Source organism: Lithobates pipiens, unplaced genomic scaffold, assembly GCF_037356315.1.
Source record: "Lithobates pipiens isolate NorthernLeopardFrog02 unplaced genomic scaffold, aLitPip1_a1.2 Scaffold_18, whole genome shotgun sequence".
In the NCBI taxonomy this organism is placed as follows: Eukaryota; Metazoa; Chordata; class Amphibia; order Anura; family Ranidae; genus Lithobates; species Lithobates pipiens.
The window spans coordinates 96,892,356-96,913,092 of record NW_027507758.1 but is presented as its reverse complement, the minus strand read 5'-3'; the positions used below and the strand labels follow the sequence as shown (position 1 = coordinate 96,913,092).

Genomic DNA, 20,737 nt, shown 5'->3' with positions numbered 1-20,737 from the left:
TTATTGGGATATTATGTGATAGGTCAACACAAAGTGGCACATAATTGTGAAGTGGAAAGATAATGATAAATGATTTTCAAAATGTTTTACAAATAAATATCTGAAAAGTGTGGCATGCATTTGTATTCAGCCCTCTTTACACTGACACCCCTAACTAAAATATAGTGGAACTAATTGCCTTCAGAAGTCACCAAATTAGTAAATAGAGTGTGTAATTTAATCTCAGTATAAATATAGTTGTTATGTGAAGCCCTCAGAAGTTTGTTAGAGAACCTTAGTGAACAAACAGCATCGTGAAGGCCAAGGAACACACACTGGTCAGGGGTAACGTTGAGGAGACATTTAAACCAGGGTTAGGTTATAAAAAAATATCCCAAGCTTTGAACATCTCACGGAACACTGTTCAATCCATCATCCAAAAATGGAAAGAGTATGGCACAACTGCAAACCTAGCAAGACATGGCCATCCACCTAAACTGACAGGCCGAGCAAGGAGAGCATTCATTAGAGAAGCAGCCAAGAGGCCCATGGTAACTTTGGAGGAGCTGCAGAGATCCACAGCGCAGGTGGGAGAATATGTCCACAGTACAACTATTAGTCATGCACTCCACAAATCTGGCCTTTATAGAAGAGTGGCAAGAAGAAAGCTATTGTTGAAAGAAAGCCATAAGAAGTCCTATTTACAGTTTGCGGGAAGCCATGTGGGGGACACAGCAAACATGTGGAAGAAGGTGCTCTGGTCAGATGAGACCAAAATTGAACTTTTTGGCCTAAAAGCAAAATGCTATGTGTGACAGAAAATGAATACTGCACATCACCATGAACACACCATCCCCAGTGTGAAACATGGTGGTGGCAGCATCATGTTGTGGGGATCCTTTTCTTCAGCAGAGACAAGGAAGCTGGTCAGAGTTGATGGGAAGATGGATGGAGCCAAATACAGGGCAATCTTAGAAGAAAACCTGCTAGAGTCTGCAAAAGACTTGTGACTGGGGCGGTGGTTCACCTTCCAGCAGGACAATGACCCTAAACATACAGCCATAGCTACACTGGAATGGTTTAGATCAAAGCATATTCATGTGTTATAAAGGCTCAGTCAGTGGAGTCGGAAGGGGGGCTGACAGGGGCTGGAGCCCCGAGTGTGCCCCCAAAAATCCCCAGGTCTCTATAGTACTGATTTTATTATTAGCCATGAGCCGTTTCCACAGGCAACAGGGTATGATCTCCTGCTTATGCAGCGCGGCAGAGTGACGTACAAAAAGTCCCGCTTCTGGCTTCTATGATGGACGTCCCACTGGTCCAATGCCGAGACCACGGGACTTGTGACATCCATCATAGGTGCCACCAGGTCCAGAAGGAGGCAAGAATGACACTGTGGCCACTCTGGGCACTGGGAGATCCCCACTCGTTCTATGTAAATGGGCAGTAGCGGAGCGGCTCTCCTATCCCAACTCTCTCTCCCTGGTGCATGCAGCCTGCTGTGGAGTGGTCAGAATGAGATGGCTACATTGTACAGGTAAGGCTGAGCTGCAGGAGTGTCAAGAGGTCACCTGTCATGAGGGGACCAATGTATGTTTCAGCGGGGTCAGTATAGGTGTCAGAGGGGTCAGTGTATGTGTTAGGGGGATCAGTGTATGTGTCGGGGGTCAGTGTATGTGTCAGGGGGTTAGTGTATGACTTGGGGGGGGGGTCAATGTATGTGTCAGGGGGGGTCAGTGTATGTGTCGGGGGTCAAAGTATGTGTCAGGGGGTCAGTGTATATGTCGGGGGGGTCAATGTATGTGTCAGAGGGGTCAGTGTATGTGTCAGGGGGATCAATGTATGTGTCAGGGGGCTCAGTGTATGTGTCAGGGGGATCAGTGTATGTGTCAGTGGAAGTCAATGTATGTGTCAGGGGGGTCAATGTATGTGTCAGGGGATCAGTGTGCGTGTCAGGGGGATCAATGTATGTGTCAGGGGGCTCAGTGTATGTGTCAGGGGGTCAATGTATGTGTCAGGGGGTCAATGTATGTGTTAGGGGAGTCAGTGTATGTGTCGAGGGGTCAATGTATGTGTCAGGAGGGTCAGTGTATGTGACAAGGGGGTCAATGTATGTGTCAGGGGGGTCAGTGTATGTGTCGAGGGGGTCAATGTATGTGACAAGAGGGTCAGTGTATGTGTCAGGGGGATCAGTATATGTGTCAGGGGGGTCAATGTATGTGTCAATGTGTCAGGGGGATCAGTGTATGTGTCAGGGGGATCAGTGTATGTGTCAGGGGGTCAATGTATGTGTCAGGGGGATCAATGTAGGTGTCAGGAGGGTCAGTGTATGTGTCAGGGGGATCAGTATATGTGTCAGGGGGTTCAATGTATGTGTCAATGTGTCAGGGGGATCAGTGTATGTGTCAGGGGGATCAGTGTATGTGTCAGGGGGATCAGTGTATGTGTCAGGGGGTCAATGTATGTGTCAGGGGGGATCAATGTAGGTGTCAGGAGGGTCAGTGTAGGGGTCTGGTAGGTCAGTTTAGTGGTCAACATGGATGGGCAATGGTGAGCCAGGCAGCAACCAGCGACTGAGCCTAGCCCCCCCCCCCCCCACCAAGCAGTCAATCAGCACTGTCCTCTGCCACCGCCGGAGTTGGACTTCGGGCTGAAGCCTCAGGTCTTTTTCACACCTAGCAATGCCTCTGGGCTCAGTTAAAGTCCAGACCGAAAATACAATTGAGAATCTATGGCAAGACTTGAAAATTCCTGTTAACAGATGCTCTCCATCCAATCTGACAGAGCTTGAGCTATTTTGCAGAGACGAATGAGCACAAATGTCACTCTCTAGAGGTGCAAAGCTGGTAGAGACATACCCAAAAAGACTTGCAGCTGTAATTGCAGCAAAAGGTGGTTCTACAAAGTATTGACTTGGGGGGGGGGGGGGGGGGCTGAATACAAATCACACTTTTCAGATATTTGTAAAAAAAAATTAAAATTATTTATCATTTTCCTTCCACTTCACAATTATGTGTCTGGGTTGGAAATGTAAAACAAGTAAATATGATATATTTTCCTATCTACTTACTAATGCTAGCAGCATTAGGGTTAAAAATAATCATTGTGGATTGGAAGTGTAAAGTTCCACTTTAAAAGACACAAAGCAAAACATACACTGATCACATCTAATAAATTGTAATTTGTTTGCCCAAGGCCTGCTCCAAACAAACACCTATAAAAATAAGTTTTATTATCTTTTATTATTATTTTTAGGTATTCTGTGTATTTGGGAACACATAACAAACATATAGTGGTTTCCACAAATTCAACTGCAGAAGTGGAGATACACTTTAAAGCTAAGCTCTGGAATTTTGTATAAAATATTCTTGCTGTGTGATGGGGCCCCCAAAGCCTCTTCTCTCCTGTGCTCCTGCCAGCAGTTGTACTTTGACATCATTACATATAATGCAAACCCAGTAGTTCAGCTTTGTACATGGGGGCGATGAAGACCCAACACAACCTGGCACATCGGAGAGAAGAGGAGGGCACCAGAAACCTGAAGGAGGTAAGTATTACAGCTTATTTCCCTACCCCTAGACGGAATGATTAGGTAAAGCTTGTAATTTGGGGGGACCCACTATAAGCATATAGTTTTCATAAATATCAGCATGCAGCTTTAATAGATTTCATTGCCACTTTAAATAAATAATCTAAATTGCTTTTCTTAATTTCCTCTATCAAGTCAATATGCTGTTTTTCAAATAAAAGATTTAATTATGCTAAAAGCAAAGGAAAAGAAACCGAGGCACATTAAATGGCAATTTTGTATTTAGAGCTAGTCTTAGCTTGTGTTCTATTTAATAAAAAGATAATTAATTAAATAAAAATACTTGCTCTTCATTCATATTTGCTTACATCCCACAGTGCTTCTTTTGTTTAGGCAAACCACTTCTGAATAATTAGGAATAATAATTAGCTTTCAATAAAATAGATTTTGATATTGTTAGAAATTTGAATAAATACATTTTTGAAGAAGGAGAATATTTAATGTGTATGGTTGGGTAATATTAAAAACAAAACATATTGACCTATTATGTTTTAGCGTGCACCCAACATGATCTCTCCTAAGTTTCCTCCCTTGGCACCAGTGAGTACTGCCAGGCGGCTGTTAGGATGACCAGCTAACTCAATCTAATCTGCTTGGTTTTACTTTATTCCTTTTTACAATGACGTTATGTACCCGTGCTTTACTTTTACCCCTGCTTTATGAATTTGTTGCACCAAATTCATAAAATATCTGCAATACTTTTAGTTCTAAGAGTGACTGGTGCACCAAATTCAGGTAGTTCTAAAATGTGCCTCTTGTATAATGGGGCAAAATGCCTGCACCAATTTCAAAATAAAATACCGGCAGTTCGTATCTTATGAAAATGAAGACAGACCATGGCGCACATGGATTTTTGTGGAAGTGTCTTGCATGCATTCTCTAAGTGGTGCAATGTGTGCCAAATTCAAGTATAAGTTCTACACAGGTACACGATTCATGCTGTGCCATTTTTAGAAGGAATGTAAGACTCTTTCACAAAATTTATCTGCACCAATCTATATGAATTTCAGGTCAAATCTAGTAACCACCAATTGGGCTATCAAATAAATAAGGTTATTTACATTAAACTAAACACATTCACATATCGAAAATAAATACAAGTACAACTTCAGGAAATGTTCAACAAAATCAACTGTATTTACTAACTAGAGAATTTCTTTAACCAGTTCCAGCCCTGCCTACAGCAGATTGAAAACCAGGCAGGACAATCCTCCTTCTGAGTGGCATATGATGTCCTCCTAGTCAAAGCGTCCAGGGGCACTCAAAGTGGCAATTGGTGGTCAGCCATTACCCTTGGACAAATCAAATTACTGATCAGGGTAAAGAGCCAATGACATTGGCTCTTTACCATGTGATCACCTGTGTCCAATCACAGCTGATCCCATGTAATAAAAAAGCTGGTTATCGTCATTTCCCTTCCTCAGTGTTGTCAGTGTCTGAGGAAAGGAAAGCCGATAAGCAGTTTTCCTGTGACAGGGAATATCTACACTAATAATCAGGGCATTGATCAGTGCACCTCCATCAGTGCCAATCAGTGTCTATCAGTGCATCATATCAATGCCCATCAGTGTTGCCTATCAGTGCAGCCTCATCACTGCCCATCAGTGCCCATCAGTGATACCTTATCAGTGCCCATCAGCGCAGCCTCATCTGTGCCCATCAGTGCCCATCTCTGCAGTCTATCAGTGCTCATCAGGGTAGCCTATTAATGCCCACCAGTGAAACCTATCAGTGCCCATCAGTGCAGGATATCAGTGCCCATCAGTGCTGCCTATCAGTGTCGCCTCATTAGTGCCCATCAGTGCTGCTTTATCAGTCCCCATCAGTGCAGCCACATCAGTGCCCATCAATGCAGTCTATCAGTGCTCATCAGTACAGCCTAATAATGCCCATCAGTGCAGCCTACCAGTGCTCATGAGTAAAGGAGAAAAAACTATGTTTTTGCAAAATGTTATATTATATATTTTGTTTTCAAAAGTTTTGGTCTGTTTTTAATTTGTTTAGCAAAAAATAAAAAAAACCCAGTGGTGATTTAATGCCACTAAAAAAAATCTATCTGTCTCCAAAAAATTTAAAAATGTCATATAGGTACACTGTTGCATGACCACACAATTGTCTTTTAAAATGCGACAGTGCTGAAAGCTGAAAATTGGCCAGGCCAGGCAGACATTTAACGCAGTGACAACTGATATCCACCCATCGAGGCATTTTTGATATTTGTGTATTTTCTTCCGAGCTATCCCGCTGCTTGCATCGAGACTGAAAGCTCTTGAAAAGAGTACAGAAGCCGGTGCTGGAATGTTTTCAGGAAGCTTTGTTCTGCTGGCCCCTCCCTCAGCCATGATCTGTCTGAATTGCATAGAGAACCACAAAGACTAATCCAGTAATGACATCACTGGATGTAAAGTAAAGTAAAATATATTTTGAAAATGTAATTTTTATTTGAAATTTCCCTTAGCATGTTGATGAGGGGAAACAGAAGGAGCATGGTAAAGGAAAATAAATGCAGATTCAGTTTCAGCTTTAAATAGTTAATTCTGGTTTAGAAAAGAAAAGTATTGTTGAATCCCTGATCTATTGACCTGAAAAAAAAAGATCAAAAACTAGAAAACATGTTTTCCTCTGAGCTGTCTGTTTATTGTAAATTTTTCACTTCACGGTCAATTTACAATTACCTTTGTGAGCTCAGAATGTAAGTAAAATTATTAATTATATTTGGGATGCACCACTGGGCACACGGCCCTAGACAGGCTAAGCATCCGTTTATTTTAGGCTTACACGTGTGACTCTTTCCATACGCAGGTTGAAGCTTATCAGAAATTTTCTGGCTTTTGCTTTTCCTTTCAAATTAAGCAATTAGCAAACAAAGGCCAACACTCAGACATCCCATTTCAACACCGCTAGTACAAACAGATTTAGCAAATGTACAGCTCTTTTTTTCACTTGTTCAAACACGTGAAGCAACATTTTGCAGAAGATGGACAGAAACAATGCAACTTAAGTGAAAATTTGCTAAGTACATTAAAGCTGAACTCCAGGCAGGAAATAAAAAATAAAAAACCCTTGCAGTGTGTCCACCCCCCCCCCCCCCCCCAGCCCATCCCTTAGTGTCATCATGCAATAGAGGTCTATTAACCCTGCATTGTATGTGGAGGTAGTGAGCGTGTGACAGCAGCCTTGATTGGTTTAGGGAGGTGGCAGCCCTGGATTTGTCACATGGACAAAGGAAGCCTGCTGGAGAGCAGAATAAGGTACTGTAAGCATTTTTCCTTATTTCAGCAACCCTAGACATAACACGCATTAAAATGGTTGTAAACCTCTGAAAAGATAAACTGAACAAAGCATATCAGTCACGTACCTGGTTGGACACTGGAGTGCCGACAGGGCTTCCCTTGTGGCTGATGCCCAAGCCCCTCTGGAGATGGTGATAGGGAGTACAAGGCCAAAAGAAGCATGGTTGCCAATTAGGCTGGTCTGCTGGTATTGCTTCTGGTAGTGTTTGACTGGTTGGTACTTCAACAGTTGGCAGAGATAGAGGAGACCTGAGTGGAGGAGAAGGTAGTATGTAGCAGCCAGTAGTGTCACCCGTGGCAAGTGCAGGATCAGGTTGTCATGGAGGAAAGTGAGCATGGTCTAGGTCCAAGCTGAAGTTATATGTGGATAGAGCAGGAAGAGAGGTCAGGAGCAAGAGCCAAGGTCATGCATGGATGTCAGGAGGGCAAAAGCAGTCAAACACAGGTGATTAAAGAAGCAGAGACCTTTAAACAAGTGGGGTCACAATGGAAAGTCAAGCAGAAGGGAAGTCCAGGGGCAGGCAAAGTCAGTAACAGGAAATCAGAAACCAAAGCAGGGATCATGGATACAAGGTGTATGTGGGAGCCGAAGGTCATCCAGCAACCTCTCATGGCTGCTCTCTTCCTTAAATATGGCATTTATTGCCATTTTCAAGACATACATGTGTGCAATAACATGATTGTCACATGCCTGTGCACATTTCTCTACATCTGAGCATGTCAATGCTGCATACTGGCAGACGTGCCCTGACAATATTCTTCTATAATGTGTTTGAGCCTCAATCTACAGTATAGCACTTAGAGTGATATCAGTCTGATCTCTCATTCCTCTGCTATCTGCTTGAGTCACTTCTGACAATCTAACTTGACATCAAACAATTCCAGAGGATGGCCCTGTCTCCTTCCTGCCCATGGCATGTGATTGACAGCCCCAGCTATGCATGTTTCTTTATGAGATTGTGTTGATGGGGTGTGTCCATTGCCTCCACTAAGGTCACAGATTATACTCAGCTCCCTGCTCTATGCTGCGCAGTGGCAGTTTGTGACATCAGATCCCTGTCCCCTGTTTTCTGTAAAAAGGGATCCACCACTCCAGGCCGATCCACCAGAGAATTGTTTTCTTCTCCTCCAGACAAGTAGGGGTATAGAAAACGGAAGAACTCTGGACAGCCGCACTCCGGATCGAATAAAGTACCGTAAACTGTGCCTTTATTTTCTCAAATGAAAAACCTCACATCACACAAATCACAGCAGCAAAGGGAAAAATACAGAACAAAAAACGGACGCGTTTCACGATAAAATTAGCGCTTACTCATAGCTATGAGTAAGCGCTAATTTTATCGTGAAACGCGTCCGTTTTTTGTTCTGTACTTTTCCCTTTGCTGCTGTGATTTGTGTGATGTGAGGTTTTTCATTTGAGAAAATAAAGGCACAGTTTACTTTATTCGATCCGGAGTGCAGCTGTCCAGAGTTCTTCCGTTTTCTATCCCCCTGCTTTCTGGAGCTGAGAAATGCAGTCTATATTCTGTACTTTGGCGTTAGAGAAGATGACTGCAGGTAAACATTTACAGCTTATGTAGGAAAATTTGTTTGATCTCTGTTTTACCTGAGGCTAGTCACTTCAATAGGTACATGTTTACAACCACATTAACCCTTGTAGTGGGGAGGGGGGGCACAGCAAGGGAAATTTTTTGTTCCAGTCTGGAACTCAACCTTATCGACATGGACTAAAATCAGGGCCCTAACGGGTGTGAAATTATTCTTGTTTGAACAAGTAATTCTAAGCTGGCTTGAGTGATGATCCCCTGAGAATTATTCTCCAGTGAACTAGTATTTGGTTGAAGTGGATTTTCTCAGAACACCCCTGTTGTTTCTGATGAGATAAGGACAGCAGCATAATTGTTTGAACACCAGGGATGAACTTTTGCATGGGCCATGGCTTTGAGCAGCAGGTCTGATATTGTTAGATATTATATTAGATATTGTGTCAGGTCACCTTGAGGCGAGGTGACAGGTGCACACCGTGGGGATCAGGAGTGCACCGCAAGGTTGTGAACCCTACGGCTGACTGCTGCAGACGGGGGACAGATCCTACTGGGGTTAGAGCGTAAGATTGCCTGGGGCGCGGAGTCTAAGAGCCAGCAGGTGTTCACCAGCGCCTCTAGTGGTTAGGATGGACTTGGCTGCAACTGGCTCCAGGTCGCGACCCCCAGGGTCCCCCAGCTCACACCCACAGTAGGCAACAGGAGGATAGGGATGGTGAGGGACAAGGCCAAGGTCGGGCCACAAGCAGACAAGAATAGTTGGGTACACGCCAAAAGGTCAGGATCACAGGCAAACAGGGATAGTCAAGACACGCCAAAGTCGGTAACGGAAAACAGAAGCAGAGCACACGGCAGGAAACAGGAAGCTAACACACAAAGGAATACACAATGGTTGATCAGCACTGATGGCCTGCAGTGCACAGGTTAATATAGGGCTCCCTGATAGGGCCTGGGGTGGAGCCATGCTTAGAGGAGAGGTTATAAAAACCACCAGGTGGAAGTGGCTGACCTCTTAGTCTGAAGACATAAGGGAAGGTAAGCAAACACAGGAAGATCACTGCATAACCATGACATAATGTTTATTAGATATTGTTTGTATATTAGTGTGCAAATGAAAAGTTAAAGACTGCTTCACTGCTAGAGCAATCCAGATGGGTCCTAACTGCTGGAGGATTTTTTTGCTAGAGTTGTGTACTTACCATTTATCATTCTAATTTTGTACACCTAGAACCAAACCACAATTTGGATCTAAGGGCTGGTATTATTTTAACTCTCATAGAACTGATAAGTATATTACTCTCATTAATGATATCTTGAAGTTCCATCCCTCATAAAATCTTCTTCTTCATAGACTGAGTACCACATTTACAACAAAATATATATGTAACCTACAGAAATTTGTGCTTTTCATCTTATGGATATTCTAATATTGAGATTCTGAAATACTCTATCAATGAGAGTGAATATCTCCCGTCTGATCAGCCATTGTTTTTTTACAACAATTTTATTCTTTATATAAATAAAATTCAATTTCTTTGTGTATTTTTTTATTGGTGTCCCTAAAGTCCTTTTTACCCGTTTTTACTCTATACAATAAAACCTGGACATGTACTGCTAACTCGGGTGTACTAAAAAGTGGACATGTATTAGTTACTGGGATTTAGGAGTAGATGGACATGTATTGGACACTGGAGTGTACTAGCAGGTGGACATGTGTTTTTTACTGGGGTGTACTAGAAGGTGGATGTTAAAAGGATGTTGATGTACAGTGGTGTGAAAAAGTGTTTGCCCCCTTCCTCATTTCCTGTTCCTTTGCATGTTTGTCACACTTAAGTGTTTCGGAACATCAAACCAATTTAAACAATAGTCAAGGACAACACAAGTAAACACAAAATGCAATTTGTAAATGAAGGTGTTTATTATTAAAGGTGAAAAAAAATCCAAACCATCATGGCCCTGTGTGAAAAAGTGATTGCCCCCCTTGTTAAAACATACTATAATTGTGGTTGTCCACACCTGAGTTCAATTTCTCTAGCCACACCCAGGCCTGATTATTGCCACACCTGTTCACAATCAAGGCATCACTTAAATAGGAGCTGCTTGACACAGTAAGGTCCACCAGAAGATCCTTAAAAGCTACACATCATACCGAGACCCAAAGAAATTCAGGAACAATTGAGAAAGAAAGTAATTGAGATCTATCAGTCTGGAAAGGGTTATAAAGCCATTTCCAAAGCTTTGGGAATCCAGCGAACCACAGTGAGAGCCATTATCCACAAATGGCGAAGACATGGAACAGTGGTGAACCTTCCCAGGAGTGGCCGGCCGCCCAAAATTACCCCAAGAGCGCAGCGACGACTCATGCAAGAGGTCACAAAAGACCCCACAACAACGTCCAAGGAACTGCAGGCCTCACTTGCCTCAGTTAAGGTCAGCGTTCATGCCTCCACCATCAGGAAAAGACTGGGCAAAAATGGCCTGCATGGCAGAGTTCCAAGGAGAAAACCACTGCTGTGCAAAAAGAACATCAAAGCTCGTCTCAATTTCTCCACAACACATCTTGATGATCCCCAAGACTTTTGGGACAACATTCTGTGGACCGATGAGACAAAAGTGGAACTCTTTGGAAGGTGTGTGTCCAAGTATATCTGGCGTAGAAGGAACACTGCATTTCATAAAAAGAACATTATACCAACAGTAAAATATGGTGGTGGTAGTGTGATGGTCTGGGGCTGTTTTGCTGCTTCAGGACCTGGAAGACTTGCCGTGATAAAAGGAACTATGAATTCTGCTGTCTACCAAGAGATCCTGAAGGAGAATGTCCGACCATCTGTTCGTGTACTCAAGCTGAAACGAACTTGGGTTCTGCAGCAGGACAATGATCCTAAACACACTAGCAAGTCCACCACCGAATGGCTGAAGAAAAACAAAATGAAGACTTTGGAGTGGCCTAGCCAAAGTCCTGACCTGAATCCTATTGAGATGTTGTGGTATGACCTTAAAAAGGCCGTTCATGCTCGAAAACCCTCTAATGTAACTGAATTAGGACAATTCTGCAAAGATGAGTGGGCCAAAATTCCTCCAGGACGCTGTAAAAGCCTCATTGCACGTTATCGCAAACGCTTGGTTGCAGTTGTTGCTGCTAAGGGTGGCCCAACCAGTTATTAGGTTTAGGGGGCAATCACTTTTTCACACAGGGCCATGATGGCTTGGATTTTTTTTCACCTTTAATAATAAACACCTTCATTTACAAATTGCATTTTGTGTTTACTTGTGTTGTCCTTGACTATTGTTTAAATTGGTTTGATGCTCCGAAACACTTAAGTGTGACAAACATGCAAAGGAACAGGAAATGGGGAAGGGGGCAAACACTTTTTCACACCACTGTATATCCATTACCAGGAAGTAGAAGGAGGCAGACATTTAAACTGCTGCTGGCAAGCTCCACCACTGAAGTCTTTGGAAGATACTATATAAGAAGGGTCTCTGTATGCAAACCTACTGGTACCTGTCCAAAACAGAGACATCATTTTGGAATGAGTTGATATTAAACGAATATGCTTACCTGACTTGTTCTGATATTATTTCAAATATATCCCCGGTGTAGGTCAACAAGAACCAAACAGATACCAGTCTGTAAATATAAATGATTGTAGACAAATTCATTGAACCAGTATAGATGACTCACTGGCCCTAATAAATCCTGCACATAGTTGTGATCTTCCATGTCAACAAGTACATCAACTGGGCATCACAAAGTAAGATTGGTACTGCGTGTTCTCAGATTACCTACTTAAGGCATCAGAGAGAGTTCTAGTGAAGAATGAGGCAACTATACTAAAATCTTTAACAATATTATCCAGGCAGCATTAAAAAAAAACGTTGATGTTTACTACAAAGGAGAGAAAAAAATATCCAGTATAAAGAGACATTTATTTTTAATTATGACGTTTAATAACAAAACACTGGAAAGTACATTGGATAAATTATTCAGACTTTTTCTCTTCAGTTAATTATTTTGTAAATGTGTTCTACTGGTAATGGATGTGTATGCTAGGATTCAGATAGCATCAATATTAATGCATTTTTCTAGACTGTAGAAAGCAGAACGCCAGACAAAGTGTTGTTTTTAGTTTTGGATAAAGGGGGAAGGGTTAAACGTTATGTAAGCCAGTGGGGGCGTGCAGCGCAGCAATCGGAGGTGCTGTGTGTCAGTCTAATATAACAAGTGGAGGCACAACAACTTAAAACCATAAGTGACTCAATAAAGATCTGTAATAATATGTAATCAATCTGTATTAGATCTGTAACAAATCCATAATATATGCACAATCTATGAAAGTCAATGTGCAAACATTAAGAGGGGGTTAAAGGTCCAGAGCAAGCAGGACTGCCATCATAATAGAACCGAAACCAAGTTCCAGGAAGCTGTAGCAAAAACAAGGAGAGAGGCGCCTCTGGGTGCAGATATAGTCATCAACTCACATTTCAGCAGAAAGTGACAGGCATTTAGGTGTTAAAATGGTAGTGTCAGGGTGGTGACCTTGGATCCTGAGCCTTCCTCCCTCAAACGGTCTAGTCAGAGGAGGTGTCCGCCGCTGGATGGATATAAGCTGGCTCCAGAAGACAACCTCAGGACAAGGCATGAGGCGCAGAGGACGGAAGGCTGCAGGGGATGACGTCACCAGAAGTGGATGCGTTTCTTGAGCAGGCGCGTTGCGATGTAGTGGCAAGCCCCACTCCTTTTTCAACAGACATCCGTCTGTTGAAAAAGGAGTGTGGCTTGCCACTACATTGCACTGCGACTGCTCAAGAAACACATCCACTGGATGGATAGCCGGCCTATCCATCCAGCGGTGGACACCTCTTCTGACCAGACCCTTTGAGGGAGGAAAAGAAGGCTCAGGATCCCTGACTCTACCATTTTAACACCTACTCTGATTGTGGTATGGAGCCTCTGACAGAGGCTTCTTACCACGTGATCAGGATCATCGCTTGAACCAGGAAGTGCCCGTAAACGGCTTTCTTCGGTTCACGCTGACAGGGAGTGCTGATCAGTGCCCATCAGCTGTCAATAAGTGCCCAACACCTGCCAGCCTATCCCCATAATATACGCCTGTCAGTGCTCACAACAGTGCCGATCAGTGCCCACAACAGTGCCAATAAGTGCCCAAAAAAGTTCCAATCAGTGTCCCATCAGTAATGCCTGTCAGTGCTCCATCGAAGTGCCAATCAGTGCCCCTCAGTAATGCCTGTCAGTAGATTCTCATCAGTGATGCCTATCCAGGGCCACCTATTAGTGGAGCCTATCAGTACCCACCAGTGCCGCCTATCAGTGCCGTCAGTGCCACCTATCAGTGCCCATCAGGTTTTTTTTTTTTTTAATGATGGTCTTTTTTTTTATAGCGCAAAAATTTAAAACCACAAAGGTGATCAAATACCACCAAAAGAAAGCTCTATTTGTGGGAAGAGAATGCTAAAAAATTTGTTTGGGTACAGTGTTGCATGATCGCACAATTGTCATTCAAAGTACAATAGTGCTGAAAGCTAAAAAATTGTCCTGGGAAAGAAGGGGGGAAAAGTGCCTGTTTTTTTATTTTTTGCTATAAAATGAAAAAATACCAAAAAGTATATAAAAAAAAAAAACACCTGTTTCTTTGTTTCTGTTATAAAATTATGCAAATAAATAATCTTTCTTCATAAATTTAGGCCAACATGTATTGTGCTACATGTCTGTGGTAAAAATAATCTAAATCAGTATATAGTATTTAGCCTGTGTGAGAGTCTACAAACTGTGGTATATATTTGAAAAGTGATCAGTCCTGATTTACTGACTGCCTATCTCATTTTTTGAGGCCCTAAAATTTCAGGACAGTACAAATACTCCCCCAAATTAACCCTTTCTGGAAAGTATACAGTCCAAGGAATTGCCACATATTTTCGAAAATAAATAAAAAAATTTCACAAAGTTGCCATTTAAACAAGCATAGGCAAACTTATAATTACACCCCAAAACACATTATGCTATGCCTCCCCAGTATGAGGATACCACATGTGTGAGACTTTTTCACAGACAAGATGCATAGAGGGGCCTAAAATCCAAGGAGCATCTTTGGGCTTTTAAGGGCCATAAATTGTGCACATAATTTCCTGACTACCTATCACTGATCAGGGACACTGTAACACATGTGGCAGTGGTCAGAAACAATATGAATGGTGTGGCAGTGATCAGGGGTGCTTTAACTGGTGTAGCGGTGATTAGGGACAATATGACTGGTGTTGTACTGATTAGGGACAATATGACTGATAAAATGTTGATTAGGGACATTGAGTGGCCGATGGTAATTAGGAACACTCGGTGTGGCGGTGAATATGGACACTGTGAATAGGTTGCGGTGGGTAGGGCCAGTGTAAGTGGACTACAGTTATTAGAGACACTGTGATTGGGTTGCGTTGATTAGGCATACTGACTTGCAGCACTGGTCTGGTGACGTTGTACTGGTTGTGGTGGTGCTCAAAAATAATGGCGCTGACATACAGTGATATCAGAACAACCAGCCATTATACATGAGTACATGATCACACATTGGCAAATTATCACCACAGTGACACTTCACTTGCTCTGGTGTCAATATGTAAAAAAAAAAAGTATATATATATAGTATATCTATATAACTATATACTACTGTATATATATTTGTAATTTTTTGACCACTTTTTTTTACAATTTTTTTTAACATTGTCATCAGTGCAGTGCAGTGTCACCATAGTGATACTACTCTGGGGGAATCATCAGGATTTTTTTTAACTCTGATTTCTAATACAGTCATCATCACTGTAATAAGCAATTAGTAACACTGTTCAAATTTGTGATTCATGAAACCTTTGTTTACTGATGTAAAGCTATGATTGGTCACAGCTATCACATGGTACAGGGACACTGTGATTGGCCCTGGTATCACGTGATCTCTGTGACCAATCACAGAGATCACACAGTATTAAACATGGCAGCATGAATGACAGCCTTGTTTACTATTCTAACTGTGATTGCTGTGATTGGTGAGATTAAAGGGAATGTATATAAAGTGAGGGATATCCAGTATATGAAAAAGATTTGAGCTATATGGGAGCTGCCCACAGTAGTTCTGCTTTACTGCTCTTTACAATGCAAGTCTATGAGTCAACCATCTCCCTATGAGTGAAATACAGCACTCCTTCTAGTGGGAAATTACCATTTATATATTTAAACCTCCAAGTTCTTGCTTTACATTTATAGAAGCAGTTTACTAACCTTATTTTGGGAAAAATAAAATTTTACTTTAAATTAAGCTTCATATAATATCACAGGATGCTTGTATATGCATAATGTGCAAGCACTGAAATCCTAATAAATAATTTATTATCCTAATAAATAAATCATTCATATGACAATGCAGTCCATGTGACATTAAAGTAGAAGTCCGATCTAGATCTAACTAAACTTAAAACATCTTCTACCTCTTCCTAACCCCTATTCTAACTACAATGCCGAAGGAAAATGCCTATATGCCTATACTTACCTATTCCAAGGGCGATCCAGTCCAGTCATGTGATTGGCTCCCAGTGGCCCGTTTCAGGGGAGAGGAGGAACAGCTGACAACTGATGCCCTTTAGTAAGACTATGGATGACGTCACCACCCTGGCATTTCATACGCTGTCGGTGCTCTCTCTTCTCCCCTGAAGCCAGCCACTAGGGAAATCATGTGACTGAACTGAAGCACTCTGAAAATACTGTACATAGATATAAGTATACTACTTCTACAAAGTACCGTAGTTAAAATAGGAGTTAGAAGTGGGGGTGGGAGCCATTTTAAGTTTAGTTTATTTTAGGTTTATTTTAAGTTCACAAGGTAGGGGTTCACACAGGGGCAGACTGGTTTGGAGGCAAGGGGGCAATTGCCTCCTGTGCCACTCTGATGTCATGTAAAAATTCTGCACCTCTTCCATCGCAGACATGCCTAAAGGCTTCCTGGTGAAGAGGAGTAAAAAGTCACCGCTGGTGAGTGTGGGATAAGGACAGAGCGCAGACTGCCCCCCTGGTATGGGGGGTGCATACCGTGTCCGAGCAGAGACTGGCTCTGTGCATTGCCAGAGCCTCTCCTCCTGCAGCCCCTGGCCACCTTCTACCAGCCAGTTCAGAAACCCAGAGTTAGTGCAGCAGGTGTTATCCAGCCCAACCCACCCAGTGAACAGAGAGTACCTTGAGCATAACTTTAGCCTGGGATGTGGGGTTGGGAGGAGGCAGGGAAGAGGGAGAGCAGGGGGCGCTCTGAGTCAATGCACCATCGGCCACTGGGTTGTACTTGCCCCCTGGGCCAAAAGTTGCCAGTCAGCCCCTGGGGTCACATATACTTTAACATGCTAAAACTTCTAAAAAGTTTACTAATTGGATTTACATATACCTTAAAGATGCATTTTTAATTACTAAAGATGCATTTTTAATTACCAACGTAATTTCACTCTCTATATAATAAAATGAACATACAATACATAACAAATCAGGTAAAAATGAAGCTTCCACTATATTTATTATCAATATGAATCTACCAGTCATAGTTTGGAGAAGCCGCAGCATGTGGTCATCAGAAGGACTTCCAAGCTAACCTCATGACCCTGACGTGTCTACCCTAATCTTGTATAAAGCCGGCATGCAGAAAATCTACATTTTCCAGACTGCCATATCTGATATTCATCTATCTAGAAATGATTGTTTTGACATGCACAGACAATTTTGTCAGACGTGACTTACCACACTACAATATGATTCATAGCTTTGTGATAACAACTAGACTCTTCATACTGCCAACAGTCTGGGTGATTAATTATCTATTGAGCCTGCTGAATAAATATTCAAACCTTACATACACAGCTGGATCACTGAGATGGAAACTCAGCTGTGGCAAATCTAAATTGACATCTGATCTTTCATATAAAGGTAATCTCCAGAAGACCATTGTTCACCATGTTCTGGTCTTTCTTGTACCTTACAACATTGTTGGATCTCAGAAGTACGTCACTTTCGCACATGCCTTCAGTTTGTTTCATCAGTTTAGTCAAGTTTTTTCAAAGAAAAAACGTATCAGTTTACATCAGTTCTTTACATCCACTTAATCACTTAATCACATCAAATTTTTGGTTAACAGAGCTGCACGATTCTGGATAAAATGAGAATCACTATTTTTTTTTTTTTGCTTAGAATAAAGATCACGATTCTCACGGCGTAACATTTTTCACATTATACAAAAAAATTGAACTAACTTTCCTGTTTAGCTTTTTTAAATTCATGGAAGTGTGTTTTTTTCCCAAAACATTGTGTTTGAAAGACCACTGCACAAATACTGTGTGACATAAAATATTGCAACAACCGTCATTTTATTCTCTAGGGTCTCTGCTAAATATATATATATATATATATATATATATATATATATATATATATATATATCTTATTTATCGGCGTATAACACACACAGGCATATAACACGCACATTCATTTTAAGGGGGAAGTTTCAGGTAGAAAACTTACATTTTAAATAAGGAATTTTGAAGCAAAATAAGGGTCAGTGCGCATCTGCAGCCTCACAAGTGCCATCAATGCAGCCTCATCAGTCCATATCAACACAGCCTCACCATTGCCATCAATGCAGCAGCCTCACCATTGCCATCAGTGCACCCTGATCGATGCCCATCTGCAGCCATTTAGTGAGAATCTCCTATGATAGACAGAACACTGGTCCAATGGCAGCCCAGGAGATGGGACTTCCTATTACAGAGGCCGCCAAGTAAACAGGCAATTCTCACTGTAAGGCCGCGTACACACGGGCGGACTGTTCGCTCAACTTTGTCCGCTGAACAGTGTTTCGGCGGACAGTCCGCTCGTGTGTGGGCTTCAGCGGACAGTTTCAGCGGACAGTCTGCTGAACAAAGTTTTTCGGAATTTCCGAAAAACTGTCCGCTGAAACTTTGTTTGAGCGAACAGTCCCCTCGTGTGTAGGCTTGTTCGTCAAACTAAGTTCCGCGCATGCTCAGAAAGGATTTACACGCCGAAAGTTGTATTGCAGTGTATAGGACGTCGTATTTTTCGTCCCGTCGTACGTGCCGTTCACGTCATCGCGCAAGTTTCAGCGGACTGTTCGTTCGTCGTGTGTGGCCAAGTCCGTCCATGCTAATTTTGAGCGGACTGTCCGCTGAAACTGTTTGACGAACAAAGTTGAGCGAACAGTCCCCGCGTGTGTACGCGGCCTATGTAATCTGATGGTGCTTGTCCTGCGCCTCTCCCTGTCCCCTCGGAGGCAGATAAAATTAAAGTATTGACGTATAACACGCACATGCTATTTGCACCCGATTTTCATGGTGAAAAGGTGAGTGTTATATGCCAATAATATTTGGGGGTTCTAAGTAATTTTCTAGCAGAAAATATGGGTTTCAACTTGTAACCAACAAGTGACAGAAAAAGCTTTAGTCTTTAAGTAGTTAAACTGTCCTCGTCTACAGACCGAAGTTCATTAATTTGCTCTAAGAACTGAGAGATACATTGTATCTCTTCATTATCTCTTTGCCCTGGGGAATGTCTTTTTATTTTTTACATCTCTGGCTCTGCACTGTTTATAGGAAAAAAAAGAGCTGACAATTAGATTTAATTGTTGACAATAACAGTCAGCTTGGCAAGTGAGGGAGCCTGTCTATACAGACTGCCCTCTCACTTTCTGTACACCTCGTCTCCCCCTCTCCTTGCACACACTGCCCCACATTATCAGGTCAAAATAAAGTTCCAAATGGATTTTGTTTTGGGTCACTCTGTAGAAGATCTAATTAGATTTAGACTGGATTGTTGGATGATAATGTACAGTATCTCTGCCACATGACTGTCAGCATTTGTAACCTGCCAATGGTCAAATAGTGTGGTGCTGGAATATACCATTGGAAGCAATTGGTTATTTCCGTTTTATATGTTAAAAAAACAAATTCTGATGTTGCCTTACATGATTAGCTGTCCTGTGTCCAATCCTCAATGATTGTACTATCTCAACAAGTCCTTTTAGCCCTCCTAGTTTCCACTAGTCACTTAGTGCCTATTCCTTGAAGATAAAGACAGTGGGATAGACTGAGTATTTTGGCAAAAGAAACTGGGCAGGGATACCACCACTCATTGCCGGCAGATCAGCAGGTTTTAGTTTTTTGGACAGGGTCTTTAACCACTTGCCTACTGGGCACTTTTACCCACTTTGTGCCCATGCCAATTTTCAGCTTTCAGCATTGTCTCACTTTGAATGACAATTGCATGGACATGCAACAATGTACCCAAACAATTTTTTTTTATAATTTTTTTCACACAAATAGAGCTTTTTTTTTGGTGGTATTTAATTACCACTGGGTTTTTGATATTTTGCTAAATAAATGAATTAAGGCCAAAAAATGTGAAAACATTTTATTTTAAATTTTGTTATAAAATGTTGCAAACGGGTAACTTTTGTCCTTCATTGATGTGCGTTGATGAGGCTGCACTGATGCACACTAATAGGCTGCACTGATGGGTGCTGATGAGGTGCCACTGATCGGCACCACTGATGTTCACTGATAGGCAGCACTTATGGGCACTGAAAAGCGGCTCTGATGGGCACTAATAGGTGGCACTGATTGGCAGGACTGGTGGGCACAGATTGGCAGCACTGGGGGGAAATGTTGGGACTGCAATGATAATCAGTGCCCTGATTATCAGTGTACTTGTCCCTTTACTCAAGCTAGTTATTGGCTCTCTTCTCCTCTTCTTATGCTGTTAGCATAAGGAAAGGAGTGACAATAACCGACTTCTGTTTACATCCGTGATCAGCTGCGATTGGACACAGCTCATCACGTTATAAAGAGCCACCGATTGCCTCTTTACTGCAATCTGTGATCAGCAGTGTCCTGAGGACACTGATTACAGATCACACCACCCAAGCTCCTTCAGCAGGCTCACGGCGGGCATGTTCACAGGGGGCCATCATATGACGCCTCCCAGAACTAGGCAGGTGGCAGGTGGTTAAAGGGATAAAACATGGGAAAATGTGCTTGTATTGCAGAGGTTTTATGCATATTGTTTATTTTGAGGTGACATGGATTTTAACTTTCAGTTACTGTGTATCATGCATGCTGAATAATAACGCAATATCCGTTTTCATTTATGATCAGCCTTGTTTCTACTAAATAGGTATAACTGGGCTATACCAAAGTGCCCCATTTATCCTTTACTGTGCTCAGTGGAAGCTGGATCAGATCTTATCCTTTTTAGATGCTCTCTGCAAAACAGTCAA

General features: G+C 42.2%; 1 protein-coding gene across 1 annotated transcript in view; it reads right to left on the bottom strand.

Annotated features, from left to right (window-relative positions):
- The window catches only part of LOC143990075 (uncharacterized), a 48,762-nt gene extending 35,709 nt beyond the window's left edge, over positions 1–13,053 (bottom strand). The window contains exons 1-3 of the mRNA XM_077490279.1: positions 12,891–13,053; positions 11,971–12,039; positions 6,927–7,110 (exon numbers count right to left, since the gene is read on the bottom strand). Coding sequence (XP_077346405.1) covers positions 6,927–7,110; positions 11,971–12,039; positions 12,891–13,051 — 414 coding nt within the window. The 5' untranslated portion in view covers positions 13,052–13,053. The remainder of the gene's footprint in view (positions 1–6,926; positions 7,111–11,970; positions 12,040–12,890) is intronic.
- Between the last annotated feature and the right edge of the window lie 7,684 nt (positions 13,054–20,737).